Source organism: Hyla sarda, chromosome 4 (genome assembly GCF_029499605.1).
Source record: "Hyla sarda isolate aHylSar1 chromosome 4, aHylSar1.hap1, whole genome shotgun sequence".
Lineage (NCBI taxonomy): Eukaryota > Metazoa > Chordata > Amphibia > Anura > Hylidae > Hyla > Hyla sarda.
Genome location: NC_079192.1, coordinates 233,949,806 through 233,968,308, shown reverse-complemented (window position 1 = coordinate 233,968,308; position 18,503 = coordinate 233,949,806). Strand labels below are relative to the sequence as shown.

The 18,503-nt window shown below is 44.6% G+C and overlaps 1 protein-coding gene across 1 annotated transcript in view; it reads left to right on the top strand.

The window, feature by feature from the left end:
- Nucleotides 1-284: 284 nt before the first annotated feature.
- The window catches only part of MAPK11 (mitogen-activated protein kinase 11), a 57,189-nt gene continuing 38,970 nt past the window's right edge, over nt 285-18,503 (top strand). Inside the window, exon 1 of the mRNA XM_056573756.1 lies at nt 285-551. Within this exon, the coding sequence (XP_056429731.1) occupies nt 439-551 (113 nt within the window). The 5' untranslated portion in view covers nt 285-438. The remainder of the gene's footprint in view (nt 552-18,503) is intronic.

The following is an 18,503-nucleotide window of genomic DNA, read 5'->3' as shown; positions in this document are numbered from 1 at the left end:
CAGTGCCACTATTGTCCTCAGCTTTATGTGGTATTGCAGTTCAGTTCAAATGAAGTGATTGGAACCAAGATGTAATACCACACACAACCTGAGGACAGGTGTGGAGCTGCTTTTTATTCAGAGAAAAGCAGCTATGTACTTTTGTATCCTGTATACTATAATATATAATAAGTGATACATATTATTAAAGTTATGTGTATGAAACCTTACATGCCGCCCACCACAGAGAAATGCGGTATCCGGGCCGGTTTTCCTCCATACAGAATGAAGTGTTGGTAGAGGTGGTGGCACCCTGTTCACACCGGCGCCCTGTTGTTACAGGAGGCTGGCACCGTGTCCCGTCTCTCCTCCCCCGCCCGCCCAGTCTTCTCCTCCTTCCGCCTCCTCCAGCCTCCTCTCCTCCCGGGCGTCCAGAGCTGTGTTTGCCGGTTTCACAAAATGAGCAGCCGCGGCGGATTTTACCGGCAGGAGCTGAACAAGACGGTGTGGGAGGTACCGGATCGGTATCAGCATCTAACCCCCGTGGGCTCCGGGGCCTACGGCTCTGTCTGGTAGGTGAATGGGCCCCGAACAAGTGCGCCCCCCGCCCCCATTCCCTCGTCTCCCTGGTTCCTGCAGCCGTTGTCTGAGGCACGGGGATCCCTTGGTCTGAGCGGAGAACGGATGTGTGGGTACAGGGGAGGGGGATAGTGTGTCCGGGCGCCTACTGCATTCCTCACCCATGTATGTGAGCTGGCCACAGATCACCCTGGGTAGGAGTGACCCACTAGTAGGTAAACCAGTATGGGATTCTAGCATAGCCCTCCCCATGCTCCTCATTTCTCTATTAGCAGGTGTACATTTGTGCTGGATTTTGCTCCATTTCATGGCCTTAAACTTAATACATTTGTTGGACCAATGGTGACCCCTCCCACTCTCACTTTTTAAAATTGGTGACTTCTGAGAACTGTCAAGTATTTAGGCAAATATGATGTGTGATTTTTACACATTACCCCTAAAGACTAGGACTACACCGTGATCTCGGCCTAAGATTGCAGCATTGCTGTGGCAAATGAAAGTTTAACATGGTTGCGATATACAAATCTTCTGCGATTATAACCATCAACGAAAAAACGAAATAGGAAACGGACCGGACATTGTAAGGTTGGGCTCACACCACATATTGTTAATACAGGGACTGGCCCACATCTCATTCATTTGAGCTGACCAAAGTCAGATAGTGACTCCAGTTGGCTAATTTTTGCCATGTATCCGGTTTTGTGACCGGACCTAAAACCGTAGTATACACCTGTTTAAGGTCCGGTCACAAAACCAGATACGGGGCAAAAATGAGCCGACCGGAGATGTGGGCCGGGTCCCCGTATAAACAAAGCGTGGTGTGAACCCAGCCTAATATCCTATGGTTTAGGAAGTCTATGGACACATAATTGTTGTAGATCACTGGTCAGATCACACATGTACGGTGTCCATTTTAGGACATCGTCAGTCGTCAGCCATAACTCCGTCAGGTGAAACGGCATCCCGCCTCCTCCCTCAGTCCAATCTCTATCAGGCGGGAGCCGCAACTCCCTCCTTTGTCATCCTAAAGTCTCTCATCCGAAACTCCGTCATCCCTCAGACGAAAAACGGTCCCGCAGTGTAGCAGTCAAGTCAGTGTCGGCTCTCTGCTGTACAGGTTCTGCTGTATATGCTATTCAATGTCGGCACTGCTATACAGACTCTGTAGCACATGTAGTGTTTGTAGTATACATGTGCAAGTTTCACAGTTTTGACTCTCAGCAGAAAAGTCCCGAGAGACAGCACTGGACCACTCGGCTGTGACCGTACCTATCCGGAGGGCCAATCCAGAGTCACAACAATCCAAGAAGAGATGTACAGCACAAGCCGGAGACTCCGATAGCAAAGGAAAGTGATTTTTATTGGTAGTTACCCAGATGCAACGTTTCGGCAAACAAATGCTTGAAAAAGGCAGTCTGTTTGCCGAAACGTTGCATCTGGGTAACTACCAATAAAAGTCACTTTCCTTTGCTATTAGAGTCTCCGGCTTGTGCTGTACATCTCTTCATGGACAGTTTTGACTATGCTATACATGTTGTGCAGCGTCGGCTCTGCTATGCAGCAGGATCATCTGAGGCATGACGGCCTTTTGTTCGAGGGAGTTGTGGCTGAAGGATGACGGCGATTGGTGTGAGGGAGGAGGCGGGACACCGTCTGACATGATGGAGGATGGAGTTGCGGCTGACGACTGACGGCGATTGGTCCAAGGGAGGAGGCGGGACGCAGTTTCACTTGATGGAGGACGGAGTTATGGCAGATGACTGATGATATCTTAAAATGGACACCGTACACATGGAATACTGTGTACACTGCTGGGCTCAAGTGTACAAGAAAGATATAGTGGAGCTGAAGAGGGTTCTAAGAAGCCCAACCAAAGTAATAGGGGACTAGGAGGACTATGGTAGAGCCCTGGGAGGGCCTTATTTTTCAATCCTGCTCCCAATGACTTTATTTTGGCCGATCCCGCCCTGCTCCCGCTAACATAGGAATGTACATACACTACAGTGCAATGCTCTGTACATACATATAGTACATATGGTACTATAGTGCCATACATGGGGAGTAAGTGCAGAGCATTTCACTCTAGTGCAGTGGTTCTCAACCTGGGGTACAAGTACCCCCAGGGGTACTTAGCAGTTCTCCAGGGGGTACTTGAGAAAAAATGAGTAATGGTGGCCACAGCCACCGGTCTGGAACACTTTGAAAGAAATGGCAGGCTGACGTCACCGCACCAAGGAGCAGAGCAGGAGGACAGCAAAGGGGAAGCGTGGGCACTGGGCTGCTGTGGGCAGTAACTACCATCAGCTTTGTTTCTCCACTGCCCCTGCAGACCGGGGACCTACTGCCATGAGCCATAGCAATAGGTCCCCAGACCAGACGAGCAGTGGATCACCAAAGCGGGACGGTATGGTGGCCTTCAACTATATATGGGGGCAGTTTGGGGGCCTACAGCTCTATTTGGGGGCACAGAGGGGGCCTTACAACTTTATGGGGACGCACAGCAGGTACTATTACTGTGTGTGACAATAAACATGGGGAATTGGTAAATAGGTGGGTATTGTACTGCAGAAAGGAGCCTAAAATGTTTGTTTGGCTGGTTCTGTGGAGAAGTCTTGTGTGGGAGAAATCTTAATGGCGGTCTAGGCCAGATAGTGAAGAAAAGCAAATTGCTCTGGTTAGGGAAGACGTCGCCTGTAAATTGGGGGACTGGGGAAATAGGGAGAGGAACAGGGGGCCTGTTATAGAGGAAAGCAAAGCATATGAATTATACTATAATCATTACAAAATGTTTCTAATATGGGAGGACAGCTTTTTTTGGGAATGGGATGTCAAGGGGTACTCAAGCAAAAAAGGTTGAGAACCACTGCTCTAGTGTATGTACAGATGTGAATAGCAGGGACTGTGCAGACTCAGAGGCCATGGGTCATTGACCGATGCAATGCTCTGCACATACTGGGCCTACAGGGATGTATGAGGAGGGTCTAGAGAGGAGGTGCAATGCTCTGCAGGCTGCACATAACCCCATGTGGAGAATAGTGTGTGTATGTATATTCCAATACAGGTGGGGGTCTGTAGTACAGACTAGAGTGCAATGCTCTGCACATACCCCCACCTGTATAGCAATGTACATACACACTGCAGAACATTGCATGCTGAGCATTGTACCCCAGGGGGAGGGGACATGGGAGGGGAACAGTTATTTAGACAGTGGCTGCTGCGGCATTTTGCGGTATTCGCGGGACCCACAGGCATAGTGCCTGACCGCCCGCAGCAGCCTCCTGACCGCCCACATGTTTTGGGTTGGGTCCTGCGGGATCCCAATTCCAGCGCAGCCCTCTAGACTATGGTACCCAGAGAAATTATCAGAATATAGGTTGAACTTGATGGACTTTTTGTCTTCTTTCAACCTTATAAACTATGTAACTATCCAGTTATAAATAACTTGGGGAAGTTTCTGGTTGCGGGCGGCAGGGGGTCCTACATCTGAAAACCTGTGATCTCCAAAATGGGGTCTGGTTCTGCCGTCCCCACACAGATGTACTAATCTTGGCAGTAATGACCCACTCAGCCAATCACCTTCTAAGGTGGTACACCACTTGGCTGATTGGCTGACCTGCTGTCACTGCTGAGACTACTATGTGTTGTTAGGTGAGGGCTGGAGCGCTCAATTGTTATGGAGGTCGCGGGAGGTCCCAGTTGTTGAATCCTCCCATCAGACTCTTATCCCCCATCCACAATTTTTTTTAAATAACTGGTTAACCCATTCAAAAAAGTGCACATACAGTGGTAAGCTTGCCATACATACATTAAGCCAACATTGATACTACAGAATTTCCGAGCAGAATCTCGCTCGGAAATTCCACTGCATAAATCTAACAATGTGAATAGGTTTTCCATTAACCCTTTCACACTGCAAAATTTTGCCACGGAAATTCAGAATTAAACGGGTACTCCGGTGGAAAACAACTTTTTAAATCAACTGGTGCCAAAAAGTTAAACAGACTTGTAAATTACTTCTATTTAAAAATCTTAATCCTTCCAGTATTTATCAGCTGTTGTATGCTTCACAGGAAGTTCTTTTCTTTTTGAATTTTTCTGTCTGACCACAGTGCTCTCTGCTGACACCTTTGTCCATGTCAGGAACTGTCCAACACGCCTCCCATAGACTTGTGACGTCACAAGGGGGCGGAGCCGTGACGTAATGATGCTCCGTCCCCTGTATAGCTGGTCATTGCGCACAGAGCGAGTTTGCTCTGTGCAGTAATGATAGCGGGGTACCGCAGCGGAGATCCCGGGGGTCCCCAGCAGCGGGACCCCTGCGATCTGACATGGACAAAGGTGTCAGCAGAGAGCACTGTGGTCAGACAGAAAAATGTAATGATGTCTTGCACACATTCAATGCACCCTGTGCCAGAGGCAGCAAAAGAACCCCAAAACATCATTGAACCTCCACCATATTGTACTGTGTCCTTTTCTTTGTAGGCCTCATTCCATTTTTGCTAAACAGTAGAATGATGTGCTTTACCAAAAAGCTCTATCTTGGTCTCGTCTGTCCACAAGACGTTTTCCCAGAAGGATTTTGGCTTACTCAAATTCATTTTGGCAAAATGTAGTCTTGATTTTTGATGTCTCTGTCAGCAGTAGGGTCCACCTGTCGACTGATGCTCCCTGAGCCTGCAGGACAGCTTGAATATCTTTGGAACTTGTTTGGGGCTGCTTATCCACTATCCAGACTATCCTGCGTTGACACCTTTCATCAATTTTTCTCTACCTTCCACACCCAGGGAGATTGGTTACAGTGAGGCAAATCTAGATCTCTGGAGATGGACTTATAACCTTGGGATAGTTGATATTTTTCAACAATTTTGATTTTCAAATCCTCAGACAGTTCTCTTCTCTTTCTGTTGTCCATGTAGTTTGTTTATTATTTCTTTTATTATTTTTTTTAAATGTCCACACCCCTGTGCTTTTACTTTTGTAGCTGGACCTGGGAGCAAGTTAGGTTTGTAGCAACATTGAAGCTGTAATTTAGTCGGTCACCCAGAAATACATATGAGACATCCATTTACTACAGTATAACAGTGACGACGCAGACCTTCCGTGTAGCCATGCAGTCCAGCAAGTTACTGCTCACACTAGAACGCCATTACTCATAGCTGAGTAAACAGTGTAACAGGTCTGTCAGTCATTAGATTGGAAGGAAAACTAGGATACAGAAGCTAGGAAATTTACACGTTGCTCTGTGGGGATGTGTTCTGTTCCCATCAATGTCCTCTCTACCATTCACACTAGTCATATCCTTCACCCACTGTATTGTCTATAGTAAAAATACGTCAAATATCTGCCTCCAATAAATAATATCCAGATTTTTACTTGGTGTCCGTGCCATCAGAAATCACATTACTGCATGCTTCCTTTAGCTTTTTTTTATGAATCGGTAGGGGTCTGAATACACAGATCAATCAAAACTTTTTACCTGTCTCTGCAATCTGTCAAAGTTTTTTTTCTAGTGAAACAGACACCTTTAAGGGGTACTCCGGTGGAAAACTATTTTATAAAATGGGCACTCACAGTAAAAAAAATTTTTGCTTTTGCACTCCTTATGTACTTTGAAAGAAAAAAAAAAAAAGTTTTTTCTATGTTTTTTTATTTTGTGTGTTTTAAAAAAGCTGCCACTAGGTGTATCCCTACTTGTCCTGAGCAGCCTTAGTCAGTCATAGCTCATCTCACACACTGAACTGCGCTGGGCTGTGTGTAGCAGAGTGAGGGAGGAAGTTCTCCCTGTATGGCTTCAGATGATGTCATGCCTGTGGGGTAATGACCTTTCCCAGCCTGTTAATCTGACTAAGCAGAAAATACAGAGAGATATCAAGGTAGAAAACTAAATTATAATAAAAATAAAGGAAGGGGGTGGTTTATCATAATGGGGCAGTGAACTGGGAGGATTATAAAAATTTAACAAGATTGTGAGAAGTACTCTTTAAAATCAACTGGTGCCAGAAAGATAAACAGATTTGTAAATTACTTCTATTAAAAAATCTTAATCCTTCCAGTACTTATCAGCTGCTGTATACTATAGAGGAAGTTGTATAATTCTTTTCTGCCTGACAACAGTGGTCTTTGCTAACACCTCTGTCTGTGTCAGAAACTGTCCAGAGCAGGAGAGGTTTGCTGTGGGGATTTGGTTCGTGACATGGACAGAGGTGTCAGCAGAGAGCACTGTGGTCAGGCAGAAAATAATTATTCAACTTCCTGTGGAGCATACAGCAGCTAAGTACTGGAAGGATTAAGAATTTTAAATAGAAGTAAGTTAAAAAAAATAGTTTTCCACTTGAGTACCCTTTTTAACCTCTTAAGGATGCAGGCGTTATCTGTGCTCCTGCGATATAACGCCCCCAAAAAAAAAAATCTCGGCAGCTCATTCGGGCTGATCGGGACCATTGCGGTGAGACCGCGGTGTCCCGATCAGCTGAGGACACATGAAAAGGGTCCCTAGCTTCGTCCGATCGGTGATTGATTGCTCCAAGCCTGAGATCCTGGCTTGCGCAATCGACTTCTGAAAATACTGATCAATGCAATGCTATGGCATAGCATTGATCAGTGCCTGCAATCAATGTACTGCATATTATATGGGGGCTAAAACATAGCAAAAAAATAAGTTTGAATAACCCCCCTTTCCCATAAAAAAAATGTCAAAAAAATATATAAACATATGTGGTACCGCTGCATGCGTAAATGTCCGAACTATAAAAATATATTGTTAATTAAACCACACGGTCAATGGCGTACACTTAAAATATTTCCAAAGTCCAAAATAGCGTATTTTTGGTTACTTCAGTTCACGGTGCAAAAATTGAGCCCTCGTGTACATCCCTGTGTGCGGAAAAATAAAAGTTAGAGGGGTCAGAAGATGACAATTTTAAACGTATAAATTTTCCTGCATGTAGTTATGATATTTTTTCCAGAAGTACGACAAAATCAAACCTATATAAGAAGGGTATCAATTTAATTGTATGGACCTACAGAATAAATGGAAGGTGTCATTTTTACAGGAAAATAGACTGCGTAGAAACGGAAGCCCCCAAAAGTTATGAAATGGCTGCTTTTTTTTTTTTCAATTTTGTTGCACAATGATTTTTTCTTTTTTTTTTCTTTGTTTTGCCAAAGATTTTTGGGTAAAATGACTGATGTCATTACAAAGTAGAATTGGTGGCGCAAAAAAAGCCATCATATGAGTCTGTAGGTGCAAAATTGAAAGAGTTATGATTTTTAACAGGTGAGGAGGAAAAAACAAAAGTGCAAAAATGGAAAAACCCTGAGTCCTTTACCCCTTAACTACTCAGGACGTAAATGTACGTCCTGGTGCGGTGGTACTTAACGCACCAGGACGTACATTGACGTCCTGTACATGACCGCGAGCATCAGAGCGATGCTCGGGTCATGCGTGGCAGATCCCGGCTGCTGATAGCAGCTAAAGACCTGCCGATAATGGCTGACATCCACGATTGGGCGGATGTCCGCCATTAACCCCTCAGATGCCGTGATCAATACAGATCACGGCATCTGCGGCAGTTCGGTCACTAAAATGGATGATCGGATCCCTGCGGCAGCCTCCGTCCGTCCGTCTCCTGGCATCTTCTGCTGTGGTCTGAGATCGAGCAGACCAGAGCAGGAGATTGCCGATTAATACTGATCAGTGTTATGCCCTACGCATAGCACTGAACAGCATTAGCAATCAAATGATTGCTAGAAATAGTCCCCTATAGGGGCTATTAAAGTGTAAAAAGAAAAAATAAATTTAAAAAATACCCTCTCCAATATTTGGTATTGCTGCGTGCGTAAATATCCGATCTATTAAAATATAATATTAATGATCCTGTATGGTGAATGGCATGAACATAAAAAAGAAAAAAGTTAAAAATAGTTTTTTTGTAACCTTTTGTTAAAATTAAAAAAGTTTTACATATGCAAATGTGGTATCAATTAACCTGTTGGGGATGGAGGGCGTACCTGTACACCCTTCGCCCACTCCCTTTTCTATCATAGTGGGTCGGGCCTGGCCTCTAACAATGGCCAGGACCCGTGGCTAATAGCGCGTGGCACTGATCGCGGTGCCACGTGCTATTAACCCTTTAGATGTGGCGTTCAAAGTTGAACGCCGCGTCTAAAGTGAAAATAAACGAATGGCGGTTAGCTCAGGGGGCTGTTGGGGATCGCCGTGGCGAAATTGCAGCTTCCCCAACAGCTGTAGGACAGCAGGAGGGTCCCCTACCTTCCTCCTCGCATTCGATCGCCGAATGACTGCTCAGTGCCTGAGATCCAGGCACTGGAGATCCAGCTCCTATGGGAGCTATAACACTGCAAAAAAAAGTTAATAAAGATCATTTAACCCCTTCCCTAATAAGTTTGAATCACCTCCCTTTTCCCATAAAAAAACTGTGTACATAAAAATAAACATATGTGATATCGCCGTGTGAGGAAATGTCCGAATTATAAAAATATATCGTTAATTAAAGCGCACGGTCAATGGCGTACGCGGAAAAAAATTCCAAAGTCCAAAATAGCGTATTTTTGGTCACTCTTTTTATATCATGAAAAAATGAATAAAAATCGATCAAAAAGTCCTATTAATATGAAAATGGTACCGCTAAAAACTTCAGATCACGGCGCAAAAAATGGGCCCTCATACTGCCCCGTACGCGGAAAAATGTAAGTTATAGGGGTCAGAACATGATAATTTTAAATGTATACATTTTCCTGCATGTAGTTATGATTTTTTCCAGAAGTACGACAAAATCAAACCTATATAAGTAGGGTATCATTTTAATCTTATGGACCTACAGAATAAAGAAACGTCCTTGGTCCTGCTCCCCTGATATAACGCGGGGTTACACGGTAACCCCGCATCATATCACGGCGGGCCCGGCGTCATAGTGAAGCCGGGACCCGCCGTTAATAGCGTGCAGCGCCGATCGCGGCGCCGCGCGCTATTAACCCTTTTGCCGCGCGCTCAGAGCTGAGCCGCGCGGCTAAAACCGAAAGTGAAAGCTGCCGGTTAACTCAGTGGGCTGTTCAGCTTACAGGACAGCGGGAGGGCCCCTACCTGCCTCCTCGCTGTCCGATCGCCGAATGACTGCTCAGTGCCTGAGATCCAGGCATGAGCAGTCATGCGGCAGAATTGTCGATCACTGGTTTCCTATGAGAAACCAGTGATCAATGATAAAGATCAGTGTGTGCAGTGTTATAGGTCCCTATGGGAGCTATAACACTGCAAAAAAAAAGTGAAAAAAAAAGTGAATAAAGATCATTTAACTCCTCCCCTATTAAAAGTTTTTTCCCATAAAAAAAAAAAAAACTGTGTAAATAAAAATAAACATATATGGTATCACCACGTGCGGAAATGTCCGAATTATAAAAATATATCATTAATTAAACCGCTCGGTCAATAGCGTGCGCGCAAAAAAATTCCAAAGTCCAAAATAGTGCATTTTTGGTCACTTTTTATATCATTTAAAAATGAATAAAAAGTCCAATCAATAAGTCCTATCAATGCAAAAATGGTACCGTTAAAAAGTTCAGATCACGGCGCAAAAAATGAGCCCTCATACCGCCCCATACACGGAAAAATAAAAAAGTTATAGGGGTCAGAAGATGACAATTTTAAACGTATACATTTTCCTGCATGTAGTTATGATTTTTTCCAGAAGTCCGACAAAATCAAACCTATATAAGTAGGGTATCATTTTAATCGTATGGACCTACAGAATAAAGATAAGGTGTAATTTTTACCGAAAAATGTACTACGTAGAAACGGAAGCCCCCAAAAGTTACAAAACTGCGTTTTTTTTTTCAATTTTGTCGCACAATGATTTTTTTTCCGTTTCACCGTAGATTTTTGGGCAAAATGACTGACGTCATTACAAAGTAGAATTGATGGTGCAAAAAATAAGCCATCATATGGATTTTTAGGTGCAAAATTGAAAGAGTTATGATTTTTTAAAGGCAAGGAGCAAAAAACGGAAATGCAAAAACGGAAAAACCCCGTTCCTTAAGGGGATAAAGGGGTACTCCGGTGGAAAAACAATATATTTTTTTTGTTTTTTAAATCAACTGGTGCCAGAAAGTTAAACATATTTGTAAATTACTTTTATTAAAAAATCTTAATCCTTCCTGTATTTATTAGCTGCTGAGACCTACAGAGGAAATTCTTTTCTTTTTAGAATGCTCTCTGATGACATCACAAACACACTGCTCTCTGCTGACGTTATTATAATAATAATAAGTCTTTATTTATTTACTGTTGTCCTTAGTGGGATTTGAACCCAAGGCCTCAGCACTGCAAGGCAGCAGTGCTAACTACTAAGCCACCATGCTGCCCTTAGCATACATCTGCTATGCACGGTTGCTAAAATGGACAGAGATGTCAGCAGAGAGCACTGTGGTCGTGATGTCATCAGTGTTCCAAAAAGAAAGGAATTTCCTCTGTAGCATTCAGCAGCTAATAAGTACTGGAAGGATTAAGATTTTTTAATAGAAGTAATTTACAAATATGTTTAACTTTCTGGCACCAGTTGATTTAAAAAAGAAAAAAAAATTGTTTTTCCACCGGAGTACCCCCTTAAGACCCAAATGGGCTGAGTCCACAGGATAGGGGATAGCAAGCTGACCGATGGGGGTTTGACTGCCAAGACTCCCATCAATAATGGGAACAATGTTGTCCCCCGAATGAATGATGGAAACACCAAGCTTGCACGGCTCTTTTTATTCTTCTTTATCGGGCCACTGAGCATTGCTTAGTTCAGCACGTGCTAATGTTTGGTTATCACATAGAGAATGAAGTGTTGGCCACTTGTGTGCTCCACCTGCCATTCATTCCAGAAATAATTTTGTCCACATTCTTGGGACCAGTGGGCGCAAGCGGTTGGACCCTCTCTCTGGTCAGCATGCTGTCTCTTATCCTGTTGGTGGGGAATCATTTCCTCCCATGAAAATACCCCTTTAAGACTAAACTGAAGCTAGAAAAGTGTCTGCCGTCATCAAGTGGTATATTCATATTTAAGAGCAGTTAATTTCACTATAGGGAATTAAAGGGGTACTCCGGCCCTTAGAAATCTTATCCCCTATACAAAAGATAGGGGAAAAGATGTCTGATCATGGGAGCCCCGCAATCTCTCATGCAGACACCCACCTGTGGAAGCTGCGCAGAGCGATGTTTGCTCCGTTTCTGAAGGGTCACGACTATGGGGCTGAAGTTTTGGGGCTGGAGATTGCATGGGGTCCCCAGCAGCTGGACCTCCGCGATCACACATCTTATCCCCTATCCTTTAGATAAGATGTCTGGGGATAAGATGTCTTAGGGCTGGAGTACCCCTTTAAAGGTACACTGAGTAACAACCAACTACTACTGCAGTATCTGCTTACAGTTATTGGTCGGCTCATTCAAATAAACGATATTTGGGCCACGAGAACGCCCGGTTTTCACTCCCCCCAGCCGGATCCGGTCCACATATTGACAAACCGTAGTGTGAATGCACCCTAAACGATTGTTGTCTCACAGCTCCCTTGTTTACAGGACCTGTCATCCATTGTGATCATCCCACTGACATGTCATCCTATGACACAGAATTTTATTTCTAAAGAACATATATACACTGTATATAATGTACACCCACACCATCCACGACATTAATCATCTATTGCCTTTTTATAATAAATATAACACAGCCTGTCCTATTAAAACATGTTGAGCTATGGGATTTGCTTAATAGCTGAATCTATTATAAGTATTTCAGGTCTTGGAACTAGTAGTTCCAGTTATATGGATATACTCCTCCCTGCATTTTTGGAATATTAACATTGCTATGATTTACATTCATAGCCAGTTACTAGTCACGGAGTTTGCTTGCGCCAGGACTGTCTGTGGCTGGTCAGGTTCCTAGAAGTGTTTATGGCTTTCTGTTGGTAAAGCCACATCTGTATCCTGTGGTTGATGTTCCAGATTAGCAGTCAGAAGTATTTCTAGAGATTGGTAAATTAGAAGTTCCATACTTAATTGGACAACTCAGTTTTTCCATACAGATGTGTATTTATAGGCTGAGAATAATTCTAGGAAAACTCTGTATCCAGGGCCGGTTCTAGACTAAGTGTAGCCCTGGGCAAAATTAACCCCTTGGGGACTGAGCCCATTATAACCCTAAGGACAGGAGCATTTTTTGCAAATCTGACCACTGTCACTTTAAGTATTAATTACTCTGGGATGCTTTTACTTATAAATTTGATTCCGAGATTGTTTTTTCGTGACATATTCTACCTTATGGTAGTGGTAAATTTATGTCGATACTTGCATCATTTCTTGGTGAAAAATGCAAAAATTGTATGAAAATTTTTAAAATTTAGCATTTTTCTAACTTTGAAGCTCACTGCTTGTAAGGAAAATAGATATTCCAAATAAATTATATATTGATTCACAAATACAATATGTCTTTTTATTTGCATCATAAAGTTGACATGTTTTTACTTTTGGAAGACATCAGAGGCTTCAAAGTTCAGCAGCAATTTTCCAATTTTTCAAAAAATGTTCAAAATCTGAATTTTTCATGGACCAGTTAAGGTTTGAAGTGGATTTGAAGGGCCTTCCTATTAGAAATACCCCACAAATGACCCAATTATAAAAACTGCACCCCTCAAAGTATGCAAAATGACATTCAGTAAGTTTGTTAACCCTTTAGGTGTTTCACAGGAATAGCAGCAAAGTGAAGGAGAAAATTCAAAATCTTCATTTTTTTACACTTGCATGTTCTAGTAGACCCAGTTTTTGAATTTTTACAAGTGGTAATAGGAGAAAAAGCCTCCAAAAATTTGTAACCCAATTTCTCTAGAGTAAGTAAATACCTCATATGTGTATGTCAAGTGTTCGGCGGGCGCAGTAGAGGGCTCAGAAGGGAAGGAGCAACAATGGGATTTTGGAGAGTGAATTTTGCTGAAATGGTTTTTGGGGGGCATGTCACATTTAGGAAGCCCCTATGGTGCCAGAACAGCAGAAAACCCCACATGGCATACCATTTTGGAAACTACACCCCTCAAGGCACGTAACAAGGGGTCCAGTGAGCCTTAACACCACACAGGTGTTTGACGACTTTTCATTAAAATCGGATGTGTAAATGAAGAAAAAATGTTTTCACTAAAATGCATTTTCTTCCTCAAATTTACCATTTTTACAAAGGGTTATGGGAGAGAATGCCCCCCAAAATTTGTAACCCCACCTCTTCTGAGTATGGAAATACCCCATGTTAGGACGTAAAATGCTCTGCGGGCGAAATGCAATGCTCAGAAGAGGAGGAGTGCCATTGAGCTTTTGGAAAGCGAATTAGTTTGGAATGGTAGTCAGGGGCCATGTGCGTTTACAAAGCCCCCTGTGGTGCCAGAACAGTGGACCCCCCGACATGTGATCCCATTTTGGAAACTACACCCCTCACAGAATTTAATAAGGGGTGCAGTGAGTATTTACACCCCACTGGCGTTTAACAGATCTTTGGAACAGTGGACTGTGCAAATGAAAAATACAATTTTTCATTTTCACGGACCACTGTTCCAAAAATCTGTCAGACACATGTGGGGCGTAAATGCTCACTGCACCCCTTATTACTTTACATGAGGGGTGTAGTTTCCAAAATGGGGTCACATGTGGGGGTGGGGGGTCCATTGTTCTGGCACTATGGGGGCTTTGTAAACTCATGTGGCCTTCAATTCCGGACACATTTTCTCTTCAAAATCCCAATGGCGTTCCTTCTCTTCTGAGTATTGTAGTGCGCCCGCCGAGCACTTTACATCCACATATGGGGTATGTTCTTACTCAGAGGAAATGGGGTTACAAATTTTGGGGTGCTTTTTTCCTATTTTCCCTTGTGAAAATGAAAAATTTAGGGTAACTCCAACATTTTAGTGAAAACATTTATTTTATTTTTTTTCATTTTCCCATCCAAATTTTATGAAAATTCGTAAAAACACCTGTGGGGTGTTCAGGCTCACTATACCCCTTGTTACGTTCCGTAGTGGGTGTAGTTTCCAAAATGGGGTCACATGTGGGTATTTATGTTTTTGCGTTTATGTCAGAACCGCTGTAAAATCAGCCACCCCTGTGCAAATCTCCAATTTAGGCCTCAAATGTACAGGTGCGCTCTCAATCCTGAGCCTTGTTGTGCGCCCGCCGAGGACATAGGGGTACTCTACGCCAGTGATTCCCAAACAGGGTGCCTCCTGCTGTTGCTTAACTCCTAGCATGCCTGGACAGTCAGTGGCTGTCCAGAAATGCTGGGAGTTGTTGTTTTGCAACAGCTGGAGGCTCCGTTTTGGAAACACTGCCGTACAATACGTTTTTCATTTTTATTGGGGGGGGGGGGACAGTGTAAGGGGGTGTATATGTAGTGTTTTACTCTTATGTGGTAGTGTAGTGTAGTGTTTTTAGGGTACATTCGCACTGGCATGTTACGGTGAGTTTCCCGCTAGGAGTTTGAGCTGCGTCGAAAAATTTGCCGCAGACCAAACTTGAAGCAGGAAACTTACTGTAAACCTGCCCGTGTGAATGTACCCTGTACGTTCACATGGGGGGATAAACCTCCAGGTGTTTCAAAACCACAACTCCCAGCATGCACTGACAGTGCATGCTGGGAGTTGTACTTTTGCAACAGCTGGAGGCACACTGGTTGGAAAACCTTCAGTTAGGTTCTGTTACCTAACTCAGAATTTTCCAACCAGTGTGCCTCCAGCTTTGCAAAATTACAACTCCCAGCGTGTACTAATCGCCGAAGGGCATGCTGGGAGATGTAGTTATGCAACAGCTGGAGGTTACGCAACTACAACTCCCAGCATGGTGAGACAGCTGTTTGAGCATGCTGGGATTTGCAGTTTTGCAACATCTGGAGGGCTTCAGTTTATAGACCACTGCAGTGATTTCCAAACTGTGACCCTCCAGATGTTGCAAAACTACAAATCCCAGCATGCCCAGACAGCAAAGAGCTGTTTGAGCATGCTAGGAGTTGTAGTTTTGCAAGATCTGGAGGGATACAGTTTAGGCTGCATTCACATCACGATTTCTCCAATTTCTCCATCCGACCTGAGTACACGATTTTTGTTCAGGTCTGAAATCGTGGTCAACCCCGATTTCAGACTCGAACAAAAATCGCATGAAATCTGATGCGGATCAAATCAGATGTGTGTAATGGATCCGATTTTTTTAATGGAGGTCAATGGATCCGACTTTATATACGATTTCATACGATTTTAAGTTCTAAAAATCGTGTGCTCAGGTCGAATGGAGAAATCGTGATGTGAATGCAGCCTTAGAGACCAATATATAGTGGTCTCAAACTGCAGCCCTCCAGCTGTTGCAAAACTACATATTCCAGCATGCACAAACAGCTGTCTGGGCATGCTGGGAGTTGTAGTTTTGCAACATCTGGAGGGCTACAGTCTCAGACTGTAGCCCTCCAGATGTTGCTAGGAAACTTACTGGCTTCCGTAGGATCCAGGGAGCCGTCCTCTTCTGCCGCACGCGCCGATCTCCGTCGCCGCCCGCCGATCACCGTCGCCCGCATCCTCCGGAGGGGTAAGTGGACCTTCGGCGTTCGGTCCCCGTTGTTTCCCCGTCCTGCCCCGCCTATTGTGGGTGTGCAGGGCGGGGAAAACGAAAGTAAACCCCCTGCCCCCGATCTGCTATTGGTGGTCGCGTCTAGACCTCCAATAGTAGGGATAGGAGGGGTGGCACCCCTGCCACCTCACTCCTATCGCTTCAGGGGGATTGTAGTTGTCTTAGACAACCGCGATCTCCCTTCTATTCCGGGTCACTATAGACCCGTAATGACCCGGAATCGGCGCAAGTGTGAATTCACTTGCGATTTGCGCCGATCGCCGACATGGGGGGGGTCTAATGACCCCCCTGGGCATTTGCACGGGGTGCCTGCTGATAGATATCAGCAGTCACCCCGGTCCGGTCCCCGCCCGGCGGGGACCGGAATTCCCACGGGTGTGTGGATACGCCCTTGGTCCTTAAGTACCAGGATGCAAGGGTGTAGGCATACGCCCTTCGTCCCCAACAGGTTAAATATGGGGCCCCCGAATTGCTTGACCAAAGATTTTCCTGGTTTCCTCTGTTTTTTGATGCAGAATACACAGCACTAGGTTACTGATCACACACCATGTGAATACGGCCTGAGATCCCAATGAGGGGAAAAGCATCTAAGGCCATAACACAAATGTATCAGGATCCAAATCTAAGATCTATTGTAAATATTTTCTGTGTTTAAGACCTTAACGACCATGGACGTGTATACTCGTCCATGTGCTGTTAAGGTGGCATGGCACGGGCTCCCGACTCCAGCCCGCGTCATACGGCCCGGCCCCCAGCTGATTCCTGTAGCTGGGGGCCGATGTTAATAGCCAACATACGCGATCGCCATGGCCGGCTATTAACTTTTTAGATCGCCGCTGTCAAAGCTGACAGCGTCTTCTAAAGGTGCCTTTATCCCATCCCTGGTGGCCCAGTGGGGTGGATCGCTCCCCCGCAGCGCGATCGCGGGGGCGATCCACTGTGTAGGTAGCCTGAGGGCTTACCTCTCCTCCTGTGCCAGCACCGGCGCCCAGAATGATAAAGCCTGGCAGGACCAGGCTTTATCAATCGAGCGCAGAGCACACAGATCAGTGTAGTTCTATGGAACCACATTGATCTGTATGAAGAATCAAATGATTCCTCCTAAAAGTTCCCTAAGGGGACTAAAAGTGTGTTTAAAAAAAAAAAAAAAAAAAAAAAAAGGGAGGAGATAAGATGCCTGATCGCGGGGGTCCCACAGCTGGGGACCCCCTTGATCTTGCACGCCACACCCAGTTTAAAATCAGTCCCCCCGAGCATGTTCGCTCCGGGACTGATTACTGTCGATCACTGGACCGGAGCGTTTTGACGTCAAGGCTCCGCCCTGTGTGACATCACGCTCCGCCCCCTCAATGCAAGCCTATGGGAGGGGGCGTGGCACACAGTAATCGACAGTAATCAGACCCACAGCGAACACGCTCTGGGGACTGATTTCAAACGGGGTGCTGCGTGCAAGATCACGGGGGTCCCCAGTGGCGGGACCCCCGCGATCAGGCTTCTTATCCCCTATCCTTTGGATAGGGGATAAGATGTCTAAGCGCCGGAGTACCCCTTTAAGCCCCCTGTGCTCCATATACATCACACCAAGACTATATAACACCACCATGCCATGAGTAAATAACGCCACCATTCAGTGATTCAGGTAAAAACAACTATAGGAATACCAATATTGCCACAATACTGAGACTTGATACACATACAATATATCAATATCAGAGAGCACATGTTGGCCTGTAGAGTGTCGCCACAGTCAGTGCTGGATAAATGAATATATTTCTGATCAGACAAATTCAGAGGCAGAATAATTGTCTCTGTTAGGCTCTATTCACATGTACAGTATCCTGTGCATATTTGATGCACAGGATTTGAAAATACAGATTTGAAGCTGTGTTCAATTTAGTTTACATTAAAATCTGCAGCTTCAAATTATGTAGATCAAATAAGCGCATAATACTGTTAGTGTTAATACCCGCTCAGGAGTTATTTTCTTTTCCCATCTTCTCACTCCACCCCAAACCGCCATGATGACTATAAAACCTGAGTTTGCAACAAGAAAACTAAATAATACATTTCCACAATGCAATACAGCCAGGGAACCTCTATACCAGAGAGCACCCATAAGTCAGCCAGGGAACCTCTATACCAGAGAGCACCCATAAGTCAGCCAGGGAACCTCTATACCAGAGAGCACCCATAAGTCAGCCAGGGGAACCTCTATACCAGAGAGCACCCATAAAAGTCAGCCAAGGAAGCTCTATACCAGAGAGCACCCATAAGTCAGCCAGGGAACCTCTATACCAGA